This window comes from Saccharomycodes ludwigii, chromosome I (assembly GCF_020623625.1).
Source record: "Saccharomycodes ludwigii strain NBRC 1722 chromosome I, whole genome shotgun sequence".
Taxonomy (NCBI): Eukaryota; Fungi; Ascomycota; class Saccharomycetes; order Saccharomycodales; family Saccharomycodaceae; genus Saccharomycodes; species Saccharomycodes ludwigii.
Window position 1 is genome coordinate 1,592,010 of NC_060200.1, and position 22,189 is coordinate 1,614,198.

The 22,189-nt window shown below is 27.7% G+C and overlaps 7 protein-coding genes across 7 annotated transcripts; 4 read left to right on the forward strand and 3 right to left on the reverse strand.

The window, feature by feature from the left end:
* Nucleotides 1-113: 113 nt before the first annotated feature.
* Nucleotides 114-2,771, forward strand: GAT1 (Gat1p; the record flags this gene model as incomplete). The annotated part of the gene is made up of 1 exon (XM_046078333.1): nucleotides 114-2,771. The coding sequence occupies one exon, from the start codon at nucleotides 114-116 to the stop codon at nucleotides 2,769-2,771; it is 2,658 nt and encodes an 885-aa protein (XP_045936997.1).
* A 729-nt stretch (nucleotides 2,772-3,500) lies between these two features.
* On the reverse strand, nucleotides 3,501-5,270 carry SCDLUD_000681 (uncharacterized protein; the record flags this gene model as incomplete). Its single annotated transcript, XM_046078332.1, has 1 exon — nucleotides 3,501-5,270. The coding sequence occupies one exon, from the start codon at nucleotides 5,268-5,270 to the stop codon at nucleotides 3,501-3,503; it is 1,770 nt and encodes a 589-aa protein (XP_045936998.1).
* A 6,073-nt stretch (nucleotides 5,271-11,343) lies between these two features.
* Nucleotides 11,344-13,155, forward strand: SCDLUD_000682 (uncharacterized protein; the record flags this gene model as incomplete). The annotated part of the gene is made up of 1 exon (XM_046078331.1): nucleotides 11,344-13,155. The coding sequence occupies one exon, from the start codon at nucleotides 11,344-11,346 to the stop codon at nucleotides 13,153-13,155; it is 1,812 nt and encodes a 603-aa protein (XP_045936999.1).
* A 509-nt stretch (nucleotides 13,156-13,664) lies between these two features.
* On the forward strand, nucleotides 13,665-14,327 carry WWM1 (Wwm1p; the record flags this gene model as incomplete). Its single annotated transcript, XM_046078330.1, has 1 exon — nucleotides 13,665-14,327. The coding sequence occupies one exon, from the start codon at nucleotides 13,665-13,667 to the stop codon at nucleotides 14,325-14,327; it is 663 nt and encodes a 220-aa protein (XP_045937000.1).
* A 1,642-nt stretch (nucleotides 14,328-15,969) lies between these two features.
* IES1 (Ies1p) lies at nucleotides 15,970-18,609 on the forward strand (the record flags this gene model as incomplete). The annotated part of the gene is made up of 1 exon (XM_046078329.1): nucleotides 15,970-18,609. One exon carries the CDS (start codon nucleotides 15,970-15,972, stop codon nucleotides 18,607-18,609), a length of 2,640 nt encoding a protein of 879 aa, XP_045937001.1.
* A 190-nt stretch (nucleotides 18,610-18,799) lies between these two features.
* On the reverse strand, nucleotides 18,800-20,113 carry CTF19 (Ctf19p; the record flags this gene model as incomplete). Its single annotated transcript, XM_046078328.1, has 1 exon — nucleotides 18,800-20,113. The coding sequence occupies one exon, from the start codon at nucleotides 20,111-20,113 to the stop codon at nucleotides 18,800-18,802; it is 1,314 nt and encodes a 437-aa protein (XP_045937002.1).
* Nucleotides 20,114-20,500: 387 nt separating this feature from the next.
* SCDLUD_000686 (uncharacterized protein) lies at nucleotides 20,501-21,868 on the reverse strand (the record flags this gene model as incomplete). The annotated part of the gene is made up of 1 exon (XM_046076691.1): nucleotides 20,501-21,868. The coding sequence occupies one exon, from the start codon at nucleotides 21,866-21,868 to the stop codon at nucleotides 20,501-20,503; it is 1,368 nt and encodes a 455-aa protein (XP_045937003.1).
* Nucleotides 21,869-22,189: the final 321 nt, after the last annotated feature.

Here is a 22,189-nt window from a genome sequence, read left to right on the forward strand (position 1 = left end):
AGAAGTACCGTAAACTGCATATTCCAGGTTTCTTTTATTGTTGCGGGCAATAAACCTTAAAAATAACCAACAATTAATAAATAAATCAAATAGGGAAAAACAAGTTGGAAAAAATGAACTATCCTTATTTTAATTTCCAACAATCCCAACCTCAATCAAATTTAAATACATTTCAAAATAATAATACTCCCACTGTCATCACTAATGATAATAATTTTAAACTACCAAACCCTACAACTGGTACTACTACTAACATTAACGCTTCTAAGCCATACAGCAACAGTTTAGCCAGATTAAAATTGCAAAATGCTATTGAGGATCCATCATCCGAGGCTTTATGGAAAATGTACTCCAAGGCTAAAGCTTCATTACCTTATAAAGAAAGGATGTCTAATTTAACATGGAGAATGTTAGGTATGAGAATTAAAGAGTTTAAGCTAAAGCCTTTAAAATCTAATAGCAATAACGATGATATTAGTGTTAGTAATCCTTCTCTTTTCAACAATAACAACGATAATAATAATAATAATAATAATAATAATATTAATGAATTAACTTATATATCCCAATTAAAAAACATGACCAACAGTGACAATGAAAATATTCTCCATAATCATATATTAAAATCACCAACAATGGTTTTGGGTATCAATCCAATGGATTTGAAGAATCAAAATGATATGAAAAATATAAATACTGCTAACAACGATCTTAATAATAATACAGATTTATTATCGCATTCTCATCATTTTGGTTCATTTTCCGATCATACTCAACCCTTAGGTTTTTTATCCACATCTTCCACTACTCAAATGAATGAAGATGATGTGGTAATATTCAATGATAATGCCAGCGTCTCAGACAATAATATGTTACATCTAAATGCTAATAATAATATTGCTGATATTATAGGCAATAATCGTAATAACACTAGTAATACCAATAGTCAAGATAATAATAATCATAGCAATACTGACTCCCCCAGCTTATTAAGCGATACAGATGCATTGACTCCGAATAATGCTATATTCTCAAATAATCAACTGTTCATAGATGATAACGCTAACAATAACAATAATACATATACTAGTTCAACGAATAACTTGATACACAACACCTCTGATGCTACTCTTTCATTACATGATATTTATAAATTCACTGCCAATAATAATAATAATCCAGACCTATCACCAAGTACACATTCTCAACCAATTAATATAAAAAGAAAAAGTTCAAGCACAGCTTTGAAAAAATCCTTAATTAACAATAATAATAATAATAATAATAATAATAATATACCAATCACTTCTTCTTCATTACCTACTCCATCCTCATTATCTAAAAGATCCACACCAAATGCCGTGAGAAAAAAGACATTGATTAAATCAAGACGTAGTAGTGTCGCCAATGGGCTGCAAGACAATGCTGGTAGTGGTATCTCTAATAATAATAGTATGACAAATACCAGTTCTCCTTTGAATACACCATCACCTTCCAACGCTGGTGGTACTGTTGGTACTACAACAACTACCAATAATAATAAAGACATAGTAAATAATAATAGCAAGAACGACAATATTAATAAGAACGATACTGAATGTTCTAATTGTCATACACGTACAACACCGTTATGGAGAAGAGATCCGTTAGGAAATCCGTTATGTAATGCATGTGGGTTATTTTTAAAATTACACGGTGTTGTTAGACCCTTAAGCTTAAAAACAGATACAATAAAAAAAAGACAAAGAAATAATAACAGCAATAATAACAGTGTTAGTGGTACCCCTGTACCTCCTAGTAATCCTAGTGGTACTGGAGGTTCTGGCAATACAGCTAAACAATCCAAATCTTCTAATTCGTCTATTTATACGTCCCAAGCTATAGGCGGCGATGTTATAGGTAAAGGGAAAAGAGGAAACAACAGTAATAGCAATACCGGTATTGCATCTAACACTAAAAAAAGCATTAACAAATCATCTAGTGGTAATATTTTAGTGAAAACAACTTCCAGGAAGAGTAAAAGTGCCAATGCTACTAGTACTTCAAAAATCAAGCCCGGGAATAATGGTTTATCTAATATCTCTGGTATTAAGTCAAGAGTTTCCGTTAATCCTGTAACGAAAACAAATTCAATAACCACTGCAATGGATGTAAGTAATCCCGTATCTGCCGGTAGACTTAATTCCAACGCATTTATCTCAAAAGGTAACGGTGACAAATTGGTTGGGGATATATACCAAACACTAGAAAACTTTGGTCATGATCATCAAACTAATAGAAGTATATCTTCTAATAATAATTCATACTTGTCTTACCCAACTGATGATGCTAGCAATTCTTTCTTAGCTACTAATACCCATAATACCAATTTCGAACACCATATTAATTCTTCTATGGATAACAACGAGTTTTCCATTGATCAGCATTTTTTTCAAAGTCAAAATTTTAATTATGAAGATAATAATAGTAATGATGTTAATGTAGATACCGACATCGTAATGAACGACGAAGGTAGTGGAGAATATGTTGGTTTTAACCACAACATTCATAAGTTTACTGATGATATTGGTAATAATAACAACAACAATAATAATAATAATAATAATAATAATAATAATAATAATAATAATAATAATAATAATAATAAAGATAAGACTGCTGCTACTGTTAATAATAACAACGACAATAATAATAATAATAATAATAATAATAATAATAATAATAGTAATGGAGAAATGACTAATTGGGAATGGTTAACTTTAAGCTTATAATGCGTTGTTATAGTTGTTATTATTTATGTTTATAAATACGAGTTTATTTGTTTACATTTTAATGAATTTTGTCATTTTATTAGTATATATTAGATATTTTTAATCACATGCGTATTTATTGCAGCACAATATATCTAATTTTCGATTGATCTTTTTATATTCCTATTTTTCTGTTAGTTTCTAACATCAGATTATTATATATTTTATTTATTTATCTTTACTTGTATCAATATTTTATTATACATTATTCTAGAAATAACATTAATGATAAATTGGAGGGAAAATATCAAACATAAAATAAAATAAAATAAAAATAAAAACAAAAAGTTATGGTATAATTTTGTATATGTATAAATATTTGTATAGTTTAAAGTTTAAAAGCACTTTGGTTGTATTTCTTTTCATCTATCTTTTTTTTCGCAGTAAAACGTTTCTTTTTTTTTTTTTTTTTTTTTTTTTTTGTTTTTTTAATTGGTCCTTGTCACTAATTGTTTATTGCTCAGTTGTTACTGAATTACAACAATAATATATATATCAGAGAATAAAATAAAGTTTACCATATGAAAAGTGTTGATACATAAGTCATGATTATGTCCAAACATTAATAATACATTGTCCCTTCCATTTTTTTATAGAAAAAACACCAAAAAAAAAAAAAAAAACAAATAAATTATACCTTCCTTCCAGTTTTAAATTTTATTTTCCCATTAAGATTCATTAATTTTTGTTTTATTTTGTTCTATTATTACTTTGAAACATGATATCCCCAAACATAGAAAGCTGGCTTTGATAAGTGTAAGTATAAGGATAGGAACTAATGGCAAAATCAGAAGGCAATAATTGAAAATTGTTTGTATTTATACTGCCATTCTTATTCATTAAAATATCAACTTTATTTGTTAACGAATCCACCTCTCTAGTTAAGTTGTTAATCTGTGATTTTAACCTTTCGACATATGAATGCAAAGGTAAATTATCATCATTAGTAATAGCAGTAGTCTTATGGCTTTTGTTGTTGTCGTTACTGGAAAACAAAAAACTTGGATATTCCAAGGTCATGTTGTTTGCATTTATATCGTACGAATTGTTGTGATAATTGTGAAAATCACTTTGTTGTGAATAATTTAATTTTGTTTTATTTTTCGCAAAAGTGCTATTAAAAGAGTTAAACGAGGTTATTGGAGTAGTTGTTGTTGTACTGCAACTAATGGAACCGTTACTAAAACTCCTTAACGTATTATTACGAGTAGTGTCGATACTAAAACTTCTCAAAGTGTCGGTGCGAGAAGTTTCATTGTTGTTGTTGGTGCGAGAATCTTCGTTATTGTTGTTTTCGGTATTATGATAACAATTACCTGGATTAGATAAGTTTAAATCTTCATTATTAAAAAGAACTATACTATCAGCATTTTTATCATGAACTGATGCATCGCCACTCAAAGTATCACCACCTAATGTATCATTCTTATTATAATCACGACAATATTTTTCGTCATTGCTATCATCAAGGTCAGCTATATTTTTGCATAGCTTCATAACCGGATATTCTCCTTTTGCAGCATATTTCTCTTTGAAGATATTATTTGTCTCTTGACAATTTGCGTCAGTTTTGGCATCAATGCCAAAAACATTTTTATTTTCAAAATAATCAGTGTAAGTATCAGATTCCTCATGGGTTGCATTACTATCTGAAGAATCAGATAGAGCAGAAGAAAGGGAGGAGCAAGTCGATATTGGTATGGATTCATCCCCAACTTTAAACATATTTTTGTACCTGAATTCCTTTTTGGTGATTTTTTTCGACCTAGTTTTAGCAGTTTTAAGTTTATTTTTGCTTTCTTTCTTTGTCTTTTTTTTTAGCTCCAAGTCAGGGGACAATCCTTCATTCCCATCATCCCTATACATTTTTAAACTTAGATTATTATATTCATCCAAGCAAAATATTTTATGGCATTCTTCAAATAATTCTTGTAGTTCAACACCACCTTTGGAAATAGTTGCATCATTTCCTCCGTTATCACTACCATTATTGTTTTTAGTAACATTGTTGTTAAAACCGTTATGGCTATAACATTTAATGTACTTGGAAAATATTAAATTAAATCTATCTCTACATTGTCTTTTATTCCTAAACACGTTATAATGGCAAGCTAACTTATAACTGATATGCCTCCAAAATTTACCCTTGTATCTAGCACTTTTAAATTTATTTAGTAAATTAGAATAATCCAACAGCGTCTTCATCAAAAAATAATCCTCTTTTAACGACCACATACCTCTACTTAAATGTTTGCTTTGTGATGGTCTATCAAAAAATGATTGGTTATTGTCGTCGTTGGTAGTATTAGCAGTGACAATGCTGGCCAAATTGTTTTCCCTAGTATTATTTTCTTGTTCTTTTGCAACCGTTATCTTTGTATTATTGGCATCATTGGTACTAGTATTGGGTGAAGATGTGGAAATATCAGATAATGTGCTTTCAGTATTTATAATAGACATATTGTTGTTTGTCACGTGGATAATCCTATTCTTATTATTCTTATGATTCTTATTATTCTGTTTATTAATGTTTTTTTATGATTATAAAAAATAAAAATAAAAAGAGTATGGTTTTATAAGTATGACAAATAAGTTTTGAAAAAAAAGGGAAAAAAAAAAAGAAACAAAAAAAAAGAAAAATTATTCTGTCAAAGATGTTCCTGTCAACTAAACTAGCGTAGTATAATGCTACTATTGGCTATCCAATAAATACTAGTATTTAATTAAATATAGTAATGGTAGTGGGTTATGATTATGATGTATTTTTTTTCTATTGTTTTTGTATTATTTTTTTGCCGTTTTCTTTTTATTTTTTGTATTAAAACGGCGCAGAAACAACAAAAGAGAAAATTCTTATATGTTAAAATAATACAGACTATAACTGGATTAATAGTTAACAAAAAAAAAAAAAAAGAAATACTGGAAAGCTTTGAAGGGAAGAACTACAAGTAATACGATGGTAGTAGGCTCAATAAAAAAAGTTTGTGAGTTCTTTGATTAATATTTTTTCCCTTAAACAGAATTGAACAATTCCTTATATTTTTGAGTTTTTGGTGCAAAATAATTTATTGATAATGTGTGTTGATTGCAAACGATGAAACAAAGGCAATGTGTATATAAAGTAAATTTCAATCTAGATTAAAAGCAACTTGTATTGGTTTCAGAAAGTGAGAAAAACGTTCAAAATAGTTGCAAGCAGAGATGTGCGTGTATTAAGTTACTTTTTCAGCAATTAAGAAGTAATACAAGAGTAGGAAGTGGGAGCAAAAAGAAGGGAAGGAAAAAATAAAAAAAAAAAGGAAAAAATAAAAAAAAAAAGGAAAAAAAAAAAAAAAAATTAAATAACAACAACGTAATTATATATAATTTAATCTAAGGGTTAATCAGTTTCACATCTGTATAAATAAATTCATTTGAGTGATTACTCGTTTTATTAATTAATTTTTTTTTTTTTTTTTTTTTTTTTTTTTCAGGTTTGAATAAATTTTCATGGTATTGAAAATTCACCTATCACCGTCTGGATAAAAAAAGCATTGGTTATTAAACAATATTTTCAGTTCCAATTCCTTAATTCCTTTAGTTTTTTTTTTTTTTTTTTTTTTTTTTTTAGTTCTACCACCAGTATTGTTATTTTTCTCTTTTAATTTTTTTTTTTTTCCTTCAATTTTTTATTTCATTTTAACTTAATTTAATGTTATTCCAAAATAAGGGAAAGAAAATAAATACAAAAAAAATGTTTATATTTTTATGCTGATAGTGACGAAATGGACTCAGAAATACTTTAATTAATTATTTTTATCACCCAGTTTTTAGTTTGAAAATCGTATTGTTTTCGAACAAGAATATAAAACATTATGACATAATTTTAATATCAAACACAAAAAGAGAATTAATAACTGAAAAGTTAATCATCTAAAGAAAAAAAATACATGTATTTTTTCTATTATTCTTTTATATAGAGTGATAGTAATTTGAATTTCCTCTATTGTTTTTATCTCCTAATCATTTAATATTAGTAAATTAATAAAACAAAAATTAAAAATTAAAAATTAAAAAAAAAAAAAAAAAAAAAAAATCTAGATTTTTTTTTCCGCTTGTTGTCGTAGATACTTTAACACTAAGTCAATTTGAAGAAATATAGGTTAACTTGGGAATTAGGATGAGCGTGTACTGATAACAATCACACGAAGAACAATAATATAATTATTTGTAACTGAACTCTTTTATTGGCAAAAAATAAAAATTAAATTAAATTAAAATATACGTATATAAGATGAAACTTTCTGTTCCGCTCGTTCCTCTATCCCCTTCTTTCTTACCCCTCTCCTTCAAACACAGTTTTGGAGAAGAAAAAATATACTTCATAAAAAATAAAAAAAAATGTTTATCAACAAATTAGTAATCCCAACGAAAAAAAATATATCGAATATTTCATTTGTCTGAAGACATTTTGGATAAAATTCGTTTTATTTATGCTGGTATTACTTATTCTATACCTTGTTTTCTTTTTATGTATTATTTATTGTTATAATTGATTAATTAATTGACTTATACATTTGTTTGTTTGTTTGTTTACTTGTTTGTTTATTTGTTTGTTTGTTTATTTATTCGTTTAATTTTTTTTTTTTATAAATTTTTGTGTATACTTCTTTCCATCTTTATTATTATTAGTTCCACTGGTTAAGTTAGCACCATCCATATGGTTAACGAGATTTAAATCTTCCGATATAGGTTTCTTCTCTTCTTCTTCTCCTTCCTTTTTTTTTTTTATCTCGTGATAACCTATCTATAAAATCTTTCCCTTTATTATAACCTTCATTATTTCCGCCAGGTGCAAATAATTATCAAATCGAATATTCTATTATTCTTTAATTCTTTTTGTAACAAAATAGTATGTCTCACGATAGAATCGTTAATAAGTCATTCGTTTATTTATTAACATTTCTCCATTTTTTCGTGTATGTGTATGTTTCTTTTTTTTTTCCGTATGTTCAATTCAGTTTATTATTTTCTTTCCCTTATTTCTTTTCTCTGTCCCTGAGATAGCCATTTTATTTATCTTTCCATTTAATTAAGAATATATTTGGTTGTTACTGAAATAAAAACATAACTGTGTTGGAGGTTGGAAAAATAGTTTAGTTGTTGAAGCTGAAGATATAACGGTTAACTGTATGTTACAACATTAAACATTTTGCTACACAACGTTTTTACATGTATTTTTTTACGAAAAAAAAAGATGGAATGGAGAAGTTTTTTGTTTCTCCAAAATATATTCCATGATACAAAAAATTCATTATCCAAAAATTTTTTTTTGGTTTTTTTGGTTTTTTTTCTCCTATGACCCTCATAGAAAAAGACGAAGAGGATTAAAAACTAATTTTTCTGAATAAATTAAAAAAAAAATCGGCGCTTAAACGAAAATCAACGACAAACGCTGAAACACGCTATATATTAATAATTCTACTTCTATTGTGGCGAGAATTATAATTATTAACTTATCTTATAGCTTATAGTAAATAAAGTGTGTGACTATTGTTTTTTTTTTTTTTTTTTTTTTTTTTTTTTGATAATCAATTTAATGAAACGCTATATTATAAAGTAACTTTTTCCCACAATAGCAAAGTAATTATCATGAAACATCTTTCCGATTTTCCATATATACTTCTTTAACAGCAGTTTTATGATTACTATTATTTTATAGCACAACAACATGTATTTTTTATACGAAAATTTGAATAAAAATTCAAAAAGACAATAGCAAATAACAATAGTGATCAGTTAGTATATATATTTATTTGTTTACAAGTGTAAACAAAACTTCCGAAATGAAAATAAATAAAAAAAAAAATATCAAGCTTTTATTTATATATATTTATTTTTTTGTTTACACTTTTTGAAAAGTAAACAGAAAATCGCTTTCCTTTTTATTTTTTTTTTTTTTTTTTTTTTTTTTGCTAACTGAAAAAAGCTATTGTTATTTAAAAGTTTTCATTAATTACTCTGTTTTGGAGATATTATGGAAATTGTTTTTACCAGACAGGGTAGAGCTTTACCTGGTGAAAATAGATAAATGCGTTAATTAAAAAAAAAAAAAAAAAAAAAAAAAAAAAATTTTTTTTCTTACGCTTTATTACCTGATTATAGACTAACTCCTGTTTTTATTATAAAGTTTCATTAAATGTATAATTACTTGTAAGTTGGTTTCATTTATTATTTTTGCTTAAAAAGTACCTCTTTTTGCATTTATTTCGTTTTCCAAATTATACTAAAACTTTTCCTTTTGGCTGCCTCTTACGTTATATCAATTTTTATTTATTTATTTATTTATCTATAAGTGATTATATGCGCTTATATCTAAGAAAAGTCAGTTATTATTATGCTATTAGTAATAATTTTATGCACACCATAATTTTAATATTGAGTTTACTATTTTTCATATATCGATGAAAAATTTTAAAAAAAAAAAAAAAAATATTTTTTTCAACAGTAGACAAGTGGTGTATATGAAAATAATACGTATTGTATTATTTTTTGCTTTTTTTTTTTTTGTAAAAAGTATTTTTATTCTTAACTGTTTCATTGATAATTCGCAATAGAAGCTTAACATATAGAAGCATGATAGATAAAGTTATGTATTTATTTGTTATAAAATATACTTGCCAATAACCAATCAAATGAAAAATAAAATTATAATATTCAAGATAAAGATGAGAATAAAAGTACAACAGGGGATAGATTTACAAAAAAGGCACGTGCGCTTTGAATTTTACCTATTAATAATACCTTCATTCTATCAAGATTGTGAATAAATATTATTCCGCATTATAAAATAATGACTTTTTGTATCCATAAAACAAAGAGCCATATTTTAATAGATGCGCAGGCATTGACAATAAAAATATGATGACATAATAATTCTGCGTGTCAAACAATTGATAAAATGTTGCTAATTTTTTTTTTTTTGGTTAATAAAAAATTATATGATTTATACGAATAAAAAAAAAAAAATACTTTCAACCCTTCAATGCCGGATTTATCTTTTAATTGCTAAAAGGGATAATTATTCTAGTAATTTATAAAGTAAGTTAGTTTAATTTAGTTTAAAAGAACTAACAAAAAAAAAAATATGTTTATTGAAGGGGTGATTTATTTATCAGGTTATTTTAAAAGTAATGGGTATATCAAATGATTTTCCGTTTTTATGTATTTAAAAAAAAAATTTTTTTTTTCGTATATATCTGACTGTAACTTATTGGAGCTCATGAAAAAGTCATTTGAGTTTGTATTTTCTATTTCCCCTGAGAAAAACATATAACAAATAATACGTTATGCTTATCATATTGTTATATCTTATAATTGTTGTTATTAGAATTAATTAGATTATCTTCTTATATAAAGTTTAAAAAAAAAAAACTGTGTTAGTTCTTCTTGGAAAGCCAATTGATACTTAGCGCATATTTGAGATGGTCTAAAAATATTTTTTTTTTTAAAAAAAGAGAAAAGAAAAAAAGAGAAAAGAAAAAAAGAAAAAAAGAAAAAAAAAAAAAAAGAAAAATATCAAAATGAAATAAAATTGACAAAATGCTAAAAGGAAATAAAATTGCAAATGAAGTGAGAAATTTCTAACAAGATGAACCTTTGAGGATGGGCATAATGTGTATAAATAATCAAGCAAAACTATTTGTTAGTGATAAAAGTTTACATTATCAATCGAATAACTAACGGGAGCAACTATGACCATAGTAAAAACTTTAATTGAAGCCACCTCTTTATATATATGTGTGTGTATATATACCAGCTAAAAAACATTTATTGTCGGTAATTCAACTGGCTTCCTTTGAATGATGAAATTTACCACGTCTACAACCAAACTTTTTCTCATTATGTTGGATAATTAACAATATTTTAAAATTAAAAGAAAAAAAAAAAAAAAAAAAAAAAAAAAAAATGCTAATTATCCGAATCACCGGTTATTTCCTTATTTTGCCGTAAATAACCATAATGTTTTCCCTCTTTTTTTTTTTTTACTATGTATATATCTTTTGCCAGTGCCTCCTTCTCATCGGTAAAGCTAGGTATATTTAATTTAAATATTAACCCTTTTGGGTGGAAAGGTCGGAATGTTACAGCCATTGCAAGTTATGTATTACATCTTCCCTTATATGGCATACAAAAAAGAAAAGAAAAAAAAAAAAAAAAATGAGACGGTTAAAGAAGGTTAATAAATCAAAAAGAGTACATTTTCAAAGACTACAGGCTGTATTTAATTATGAAAGATTATTAAAAAAATAAAATTAAAATAAATGTCAAATAAAAAGGTATATAAAAGGAACACTATTTCCTTGGTAATATATATTTCAAATATGCCTTAATAATCTTATGAATTATTTGCACTTTTATGCACTTATTTTTTCTTTAAAAGCTTCATGTTGATGATTAAAGTTCTGATATATTTAAAAACAAGACAAAACAAAAAAACGTATTATACAGTCACACACAAGCACATATACATACATATATAAACAAAAGTAATATGACAATCGAAACTGAAAAAATTACTATTGGCGATTATATTTTTAAAAGATTATCACAAGTCACCAAAAGTGTATTTGGTGTCCCAGGCGACTATAATTTAAAATTACTAGAACATTTGTACAATTTCCCTAAAGAACAAATCAAATGGGTTGCTTGCAATAACGAATTGAACGCAGGTTATGCTGCTGATGGTTATGCTTGTTTAAATGGATTTTCCTGTTTGATCTCTACGTTTGGTGTTGGTGAACTAAGTGCTATGAATGCCATTGCACATGCTTTTGTTGAAAATAGAAGTGTTTTGCATATAGTCGGTATATCTAAAACAAGACAGTATAACAAGACTAGGTTATATACCAACATTCATCATTTGCTTCCACCCAAAGAACATTCTTATGAGTTACAAGATCATAAGTCTTATATCAAGCTGGCTGATGGTATTAGTTGTTGTTCTGAGGTCCTTAGTACCGATAGTGGTGATTTGACTAAAGTTCAACAACAGATTGACAATGTTATTGAACAGGTTTTTGTCCAAATGAGGCCCGGTTATTTATTTATCCCAAATGATATTTCTGAATTAGAAATTGATGTTGTGATGAAACCGTTGAGATTGACTAAATTAGAGCATGCTACTGAAATTGAATTGGCTACCTCCAAAAAAGTAGCGGAATTAATTCTAAATAAATTGTATGCTGCTAAAAATCCTGCTTTTATTATTGATTCTTTAATTAAAAAACACACTAAAGAATTAAATGCTTTTTTTCAAAAATCCAACTTTTATTGTTATACAACTAATCAGTCAAGAGGCGCTATTGATGAAACATTACCAAATTTCCATGGTGTTTTTACTAATCTATTTGGTTCGAGCGGTACATTGGATATTTTGAAAGAGGAAAATGATGTTATCATTCATTTAGGTTCTTATTTAAACGAAGTCTCATTTAAATATAGTGATAAAAATACGGAAAATAAATCATGGTTAAAAAATGCAGATATCACCTTTGTCGGTAGGGATTATGCTGCGTTTGGTTTTATTGAAAATCATGATTTTAAGACTTCGATGGACAAACCCCATTTGTTTTATCCAGAAAACGTTAATTGTGAAATTGTTTTGGAAGAGATTTTGAATAAAATTGATTACATTAGAATCCCCAAAGTGGCTATCAGACCATCTACTGCCAGTTATAACAGTGGCTACGGTATTAAAACGGTGGGGGATATTACTCATGATAAATTATCTGTATATACGAGTAATATAATGTTGAAAGCAAATGACGTTCTTGTGAATGACATGTGTTCGTTTGTTTTTGAATTGGAAAATGTTAGATTTCCAAGTAATATCAAACATGTTTCGGGCCCATTTTATGCCTCTATTGGATATGCTCTTCCAGCCACTGTTGGTGTATGTATGGCTTTGAAAGATATGAAACAAGATCGTAGAGTTATTTTGATTCAAAGTGATGGTGCTGCTCAAATGACCTTGCAAGAACTCTCTGCGTTCATTAAATATGGGTTAACTCCGATCATCTACATGATAAATAATAGTGGTTATACCATAGAAAGAGCCATTGAGGGACCAACTAGAGATTATAATGATATCATGGTTGATTGGGACTGGCAAAAGATGTTTAATGTTTTTGGAGATGCAAAGGGAGAGAAAAGTTGTGCATTTAAGGTTAAAACTTTTGAAGAGTTGGGTAAGATTGATGTTGATGATGTTGAAAATAAAAATAAAGTTAAATTAGTTGAATTAATCTTGGATAAATTTGATTACCCATCAAGGTTAAGAAATGCGCTTGATAGTTGTAAATAGATGGTAGTTATAAAATGGTAACGTTGATAGTGATATGTTTCTTTTTAATATGCTCTTTTTTAATATGCTCTTTTTTAATATGCTCTTTTTTAATATATATACATTGCACGTGATATGCGTTTTTTTCTTTCTTTTATTTGATAAATAAAAATAAGATACACTTTTTGAAAAGTAGGCGTAATTTTCTTTTTCCCATTCCAATTTAATAAAACACCCATACATTTTTTATATATATTTGTAAAGAGAGGGAAAATTAGATCCCGAATACGTAATAATTTACAATTAAACAAATTAAAAAAAAAAATTATAAAAATAAAAATGACAAAAAAAAACACGTAGAAATAAAATAGTTTTTTCTTTTTTATTTGTCACAAGATTCTATTATATATAAACCCTTGCGATTCAAATTTTACAGTGATTTATTTAAAAAGAGAAAAAAGAAAAAAGAAAAAAGAAAAAAGAAAAATATATATATAAATTAAAGATTAAAAACAAAAAAAAAACATATTATGTCCGGCAGACCTACAAAAGATTCCCCACCAATTGTACCAAACGGTTGGAAAGCAGTATGGGATGAAGAATACAAATTATACTTTTACGTAAATCTATCGTCTGGTAAATCACAATGGGAAGCTCCACCAGGCACTAAATTTCAAGAACAAAAAGCCCCACCAAGTTACAACAGCTCTACACGTCCATCTGCACCACCTCCCTCGCAATCACAGCATTCGAGCGGTAATAATAACAACACTAGCGCAGGGTATAATAGAACTGCTGCTCCAGTACCACAGCAAAGGCAATATTACCCTCAACAACAACAACAACAACAACAACAGCAACAGCCTTATTATCCTCAACAGCAACAACCTTATTATCCTCAGCAGCAACAACAACAACAACCACAACAGGTGTACTATGTTCAACCACAACAACAAAAGAAGAGTAGTGGTTGGGGTAAAGGTTTATTAGGTGCAGGTGTGGGGTTATTGGGTGGTACCCTGCTAGCAGATGCATTTACTGACTCGCATCACCATGATGGTGATTTTGGTGGTCCTGGTGATTTTGGTGGTCCTGGCGGTCCTGGTGATTTTGGTGGTCCCGGCGATTTTGGTGGTCCTGGTGATTTTGATGGTCCTGGTGATTTTGGTGGTGACGACGGTGGTGATTGGTGAATGGATATTTACTTTTAATCTTTTTTTTTTAAATCTATTTGCCAATATAGTATAACTTAATATTAGAATCAAAACATTGGTATATATTTAAATATAAGAAATAATAAAAGTTATATTAACTTTTCACGTTCGTATTCTCATCGTGTTAAATGAGATTTTTTCATCATAAATTGTTTAATACAGGGAGTCAGTCAAAATATATGGATAGATACATAGCTAGGGGGAAGAAATAATTAAAACTTGTCGTTACAACTATAAAAAGAAGAAAAACAAGATGATTACAAAGCTGAAGTCATTTATTATGCGGTATTTAACCTACTGAAGCTAACAAAGATTTATTGAACATTCCTCCCCTAAAGTTGTTTATTGCTAAAAACTTATTGTGGTGATTGCTCCTCTATATTTTTTTTTATTTTTATTTTTTTTTTTTGGAAAAAGAATGATTTTTATACTGTTTAGATGATGAAATATTTATTTAAAATGTAAGGTCAATAACCAAATAAGACAGGTGTAAGGGGAGAAGATAGGAGTAGGTATATATAATTGTAATTGTTCTTATTATAAATCGCCAGTTTCCCTTTTACTAAAAAAAAAAATTGTTTTATTGTGAACAACATCCTCAAAAGATCGTAGAACTTTTTTTATATTTTGAGCTTCGCTGAATCAAATCGAAAAGGAAAAAAAAAAAATAAAATAAATTGATAATTTTACACAAAAAAAAAAAAAAGGAAAGAAGAAAATTAAAAACAAAAAAAAAAGGAAAGAAGGAAAATAGTACTTTTTACAACAACTTATGCTTTGTTATGCTTTGTTATGCTTTGAATTAGATAAATAATTAAGTTAAAATATGTTGAGGATTGTTGTAAAACTTAAATAAATAAATAAAAAGACAAAGAAAAAAAAAATTTTTTTTTTTTTTACTCTTTTTTATTGAAAGAAGGCATAAAGAAAAGAGAATTTTTAATCCTTTTATTTTTTCTTATTTTTTTTTTTTTTTTTTTATCAGGTTATAATTAATACAACAAAGCTGCTCTTTCCATCTTACTCGTTTTTTTTATGATTCTATCCTTTAAATGTTTTACTTCCATTTCCACGTTTAGTATTATTTATTTTATCCTCTCTTACCACCATTTTTCATTCCTTTCTTGTTTCCTATTTCTTCTTTTCTCTTTTCATTACTTTTTCCACTCTACTCTTTTAGCATTTTATTTCAAAGTATTATCTCTTTGATAAACACTCAAAAGTATTTTTATATATGTCGTTTCTTCAATTTTTAAAAAATAAAAGCAGCAAATCACACAATAATACTTACCAAATATATATAAGAAACATCTCGATTTCATATCACGAGTAATAAGCAGCTGAAATTTAAATTTAAATTTAAAGGTTTTTTTGGTATCGAATAGTTTCCCAAAAACCGTTACATTATTTATCTTCTTTTTAGAATTTACTTATTTGGACATTGTCTGTATACAATTTTTTTTTTCTTTTTTGGAAAAAAAATTAAATTATAATTTACCATAATCATCCAACAAAAATAAAGGCGAAATTCAAGCCTATAGTCTATTATTTCCACAAATAAACTACATATATATATATATATATATATATATATATATATATAAACAAAGTTTCAATGAGTATGCGTAGAGTTTACGATCCAGTGCATGACATATTTTCATCGCAACCGGAAATACCATCATCACCAAATACTAAGAAGGCGCACCTAGATTCAAGCCCAGAAGAAACGTCAATAATACTAACACCAACCGCTACTAACAGTACAATTAGCAATGACGACAATAATAATCATACTTTTAAAAAATTAACCATCAGTAATCTGACTGGTAACACTACAAATTATGACCCGATTCATGATATAATCAATAATCGTAATCAGCATCTTGAATCGCCCCAGTCTAAGACTAAATATAAAAATAGAATTGATAGTGGTGGCAGTCCAAAACAAAAAAAAGGTCAAAAGCAACAACACGCTCATATTGATGGAATTAACAATGATGGATCTTCAATAAATAGCGCTAACAGAGAGCCTTCAAGGTACCAAAGGCACTTAAAAAAAGTGGATGGTGAAGCATTTACTAGAAAAGATATCCAGCACAGTTTTATGTTAGAATTATTTAAAGATAAAAGATTGTTATTTACCAATTACTTAAAGGAAAACAATTATATTGACGAAATATTGTCTAACGTTCCAACATCGTCTAAAATTTGTCAGCAAAACTCTGTTGAAAGTGTTACTCCTTGCACACTTTCCCCCTTTGATGGAGATGAATATGATGCAAGAAAATTCATAAATAACGATAAATTAACGTTTTCCCAATTGTATATTTTGACAATAATATCCTCAAGTAAATGTTCCAAGATACTCCGAGAGAAGCTAATATTAGATGGCCAGATTGCCTCATCGATGTGTATTTTGTCTTTATTAGTCAATATTGGTCGGCTAAATACCACAATTAATTTCTTTTTAAAAATGACTTCACAGTTAAGAACATTCCATACAATTCCGGTACTACAGTGTGGTGTTGATAATAGCAGTAATGCCAGTGCCAATGGTGACAATTCTACTAGACAATTACAAGATACTCCTCGAATTAAATCCATTTTGAAAAGCTTACCTATAGGTAATCATCCTGTTTCTTTTAAAAACTTGTATGATTTTTCAACTGTTCATTCTACAAAAAAAGTTGGTAATAAAGAAAATAATTATTCTCAGACTCATAATCATAACAAATGGAATGTTGTGAATCTATTATTCAATATATGTGAATATCCAACCATAATAAATAAAAAGTTTATAACAGACGATTTAGTGAAATTCGAAATTATGAGTACTAATGATGGTGATACTAACCATGGTGATGATGATTATAATGGTGATAATGGTGATAATGGTGATGATAATAATAATAATGACAATAATAATGGTGATAATGGTGAAGATAAGAATAATAATGACAATAATAATAATAAAGCTCACAAATTCACCATTTTTGATATTTTTGACAACGGAAATTATAACCCGAAAGATAGGAGTAATTTTATAATTTGGCTACTTTATGTTCATTTAGAAACAGATTTGACCCAAAATGCAATTTTAAAAACAATTTTGGACGGTGATGTTGAAGATAACAAATTTAAAATTACAAAAGATGGTTACTTTTTGATGCATTTTTTGGAACCATGTGATAATAAAGATGTAGATACTCAAGAAGAATTGCAATTTGCCGAAAATCAAACCAAATTAAGAAAGATTTTCTTAGAAAGTTCAGAACAGGCGGATAATGCAAATATCCAGAATGCTGAAAATGTCAAATATAAGGAAAAAGAAAATATGGATTCTGATAATGCAACTGAAAGGACAAATGGATTAAAGAGCGAGTTAAATGGAAATAGCGCCGCTGCTTCTTATTTTACTAATAATAATAATAATAATAATAATAATAATAATAATAATAATAATAATAATACCAAAACTAACATCGATATTCAAAACAATAAATCAGAAAGCGCAAATACAAATAATACTAATACTGCCGTAATTATTAATACAGATACTAGTAGCAAAATGGCACCCGCACCCACAAAAAAAAGGGTTAGAAAGAAGAAAGACACTGAAATTGTACAATCATCAAGAACATCAGCGCCTTTGAAAAGACAAAGAAAAAAACTAACTAAAAAAGAAATGGCTAAACAGCTTGCTCTAGATAAATTTGAAAACAATCTTAATAAACTAATCGCCCTGGAGAATAATCAAGTATTGAAGGCTAACGACACCGAGCACCAGCAATTGTTTGTTAACAACACCGGCGTTGTTTGTAATAACATAACTAATCAAGTCTTTAGAGAAAAGTTAAATGACATACAAAAAATAGCCCGAAGTAAAAGAAAGGAGTTGGGGTTAATTAAAATATTTAATGAATATGAAGACATGCCTATGGCTACGGTTTTGGGTGTTAGAGGTAAAAAAAGAAAGAAATATAAGGATAATGTACTAGGTTTCGAAACGGATTTGCTAAGATGCTTTAAAGTGGCCAAAAAAAAATTTTTAGACAAATATTTAAATATTTCATACGTTCCTGATCCTGTTTATCGATCTAATAATGCAAAGTCGTTAGAAGTCAATAACACATTTGGGGCCAAAGTTGATAATTATGATGCTATTCCAAATACTTGTAATAATATTAATAATACAAGGGATGTTAAAACTATTAGTGATAGCACAGAAAAAGAAAAGGGGGGAAGGGAATTTCATGGATAGGTATATTTTTGATACAATAATAGTAGCAATAGCATTGGTATTAATGTACTATAATCACAAAGAAATGATAACCGTTTAGATTATCTTTGAAAAAAAAAAAAAAAAAAAGGAAAAAAAAGGAAAAAAAAGGAAAAAAAAGGAAAAAAAATTAAAAAAAAATTAAAAGATACAACTTATAATCATTCATAATTCATTCCAGGTTCAATTTTATAAAATTTTTAATGCCTTCTTCCAAGCCATAATACCTAAGTAATTCATCTAGTGCCTCTTGGCATTCAGGTACGACAACAACTTCATGACTATTATTAGTGACGATACACTTTAACACCTTAGTTTTAATACTGTTTTTGACACACTTGTCATTACCACAGTAATAAATATTCCAATATAATAAAACCACAATATAATAAGTGTTATTATTTTCCTTGTTTGTTTTCATGTTTTCCAATTGGATTAATAACTCATTTTTTTTATGTTCTTTTTGATTCTCTATATCAAAGTCGGTAATTTTAAACTTCTCATAATATCTACTAAACCATTCAAACCGCAGAGCATCTTTAAAGTATTGTCGTATATCAAGGAATTTTACATAAAGATATAGCCCATTAACTAATCTAGGAATGTTACCCGTACTAAAAGCCTCTTTGTATAAATTATTTAGTTCGGTCTCAAAAATTTTATCATTAGCATTCGGAGGGGATTCAATTTTAAATTGATTATTGTCGTATATTATGAAAAAACAAAAATCATTCTCCTTTATAGTCATCGATACTTCATAGCACCATGAATCTCTATGGTCACCAGTATTATGCTTAATATTTGTGATTTGAAGCATCGGGTATAGTTGTCTTAAGTATTGTAATCTTAAGTGTTTATTTAATAAGGGCAAAGCATCATATTTATCCTGTAATTCAATTTTTAAATCAGACATTGGCGTTATAATCTCGTTTTCCACATTTGCTATGTGGGTGCTTTGGTTCTTAGTATTTGCACCATTAGTAACTGAAATTTTATTTGGGTTATTGGATAATATATTCTGTGTTTTTTCATTTATCCCACGATTATCCATAAGATCCGTTTGAAATATTCCAGCTTCAGAATGGTATTCATGCAGCTTGTCTCCATTGGCATTATTCTTAAGTTCAATATCATGTATACAATTATTCAATTGAGACTTTAAATCAATAACGCATTCTCTTAGTTTTTTACGTTTTATTATCAAACTTTCCTTTAAATCTAATAGGCGAAGCAATTTCATTTCTTCGTCATCACTTAGTGATAAGTTATCGCTACTACTAATAGTACTTTCTTCTTGATCACCCATAATTTTAATACCATTGTCATTATCTGCCGATATAGGTGATAACATTTTATCTGATGTATTTGAATTAATGCTGGATAAATCATTATTATTATTATCGTCGGCCAATATTTCGATATCACTTGTATTCATAGTATTAAGTGTACTGTTATCAGTAAGGTTATGACCATTGGTAACGTACATGGTTATTATGCTTTTCGCAGTTTCTTGAGGATATTTTTAATTGTTTGCACTAGAAATATCTGAATTATGAAGCTTATGTGTATCAAATAACAAATGGGGAATAACATAACGCGCATACTTTAATAACGGTTCCTTAGGCGAGATATATGAGTGCCCTTCATGTATATATTATTTCTGCGTAAGAACAAAAACAAGTATAAACATAAAAATAATAATTACATCCTTCTTAGATATTATACAAAAAATAGATTTAATATATATATATATATATATACAACACTATTAAAAACAAACATATAAAAATAGAAATGTGAAGCGTAGAGGAAGGGAGAGAAGCTGTAGGAGAAGGATGAAATGGAAGAAGAGGAACAAATTTTACTCTCTATATCATTCTATACCTAATTTTTGCTTTTTATTTTCTAGTTCTGCAAGTGAAATTTGTAATTGAGCAATTTTCACTTTGCGTTCTAAATATAAAATATCATAATCTAGAGATTCTAATGCATTTGATCGTCTTTTTGAAACATTTTTATAATAAGAATCCTTGTTGTTATTATTGTTACTATTGGTATTAGGAGTAATAGAGGTAGATTCAGTAATTTTTGTCACTTTATCTTCAAGTTTCGTACTTATTGGAACTAATTTACGCGTTGATCTTTTAGTGATATTATTATTATTATTATTAATACCAGGTCTCGTATCTTTATTCATTAAGACTGATTCAGATAGTTCATCCGCCGGAATAAGAGCATTCTTTTTTGTAATCTTTATAACGGCATTCTGTTGGTCTATATTACTAGGTTCTGCATTGAAACTTTCTAGTTTGAGAGCAGTATTTTCATCTTGTTGCTGTTCTTTATTGATATTTTTTCTTTCTGAAAGTTGTGATTCCTTGGTTTTTCCACTATTTTTTTCTTCCTTTTCTTCTTCTTCTTCTTCTCCTTCTTCTCCTTCTTCCTCTTCCTCTTCAGAATCATCGGGTAAAGTAAATTCAATAGTATTAAAACGTGCATCGTTTTCATGGTTATTCTTATCACTATTATTGTTTCCAACACATTTTTCATGTCCAATAAAAGAATCACTTGCTGAAATCTGTTCCTCTTCACCATGTTCATCCATTTCCTCTTCCTTTATAAAATCCACTTCGTCACACTGGTCTTTTAATTTCATTACTCTTCTAAAGGCATCATTGACATCAGTCCAAACGGTAACATTAAAAACATCTTCATCTAATGGATCATTTTTTTCATGTATTTTCATAAATTTTAAAAGTCTTCTTTTATGACATCTTCTTAAAGTATCCCATTTGTTTTTAATCTTCATAATAGAAAATTTAACAACCGTGTTTTTTAAACACATTTCTACAATAGAACTATAGTAGACGCATAACCATTTTAAAGAAAGCAATGATGGTAAGTCGACTATGCGCAAGCCACGGGTTTCTACTGATCTTTGCTCATAGCCTCTAAATGGGCCAACCAAATAAACATAATTTAGTATGATTCTTAAGTCATCATCTTCAAGTGGGAAACTTTTGCAATCATCGACAAATTCCAAATTATTTTTTTCTGCATAGTCGGCAATAGCATATTCTAATTTCTTTTGTAAAGATAATCTTTGATTTTTGCTCTTCAAATGCGCTGCATCATTTAATGAATCAATAATATCTTCATGATGCAATTTTAAGTTCAATTCATTATTTGAGGTTGACTCAATGATATAATTACCTTTGCTATTTTTTTGAAGGCAGGACATCTTTTTTTTTTTTTTTTTTTTTTTTTTTTTTTTTAAAGAAAAAATTATTTTGGTCTTCACACTTTATACTTTGTTAAATGACTAATATTGACTGTGTTTTTATAAATTAATTGGTGATGGGCAAAGAAAGCGTAACTTTTATATGTGATAAGAGACGATCACTTTAATTAAATAAAATTTAGTTAACGTTTAATCGTTTCAAAGGGCTGAATACAGTACAGTTTTGTTGATTTAAGACAGATTAGATATGTTGGGGGGTATGATATCAGCTGATTAGAAGTCACTTTTATACATTTAATTTAACAAGGAAAACAGGAAAGA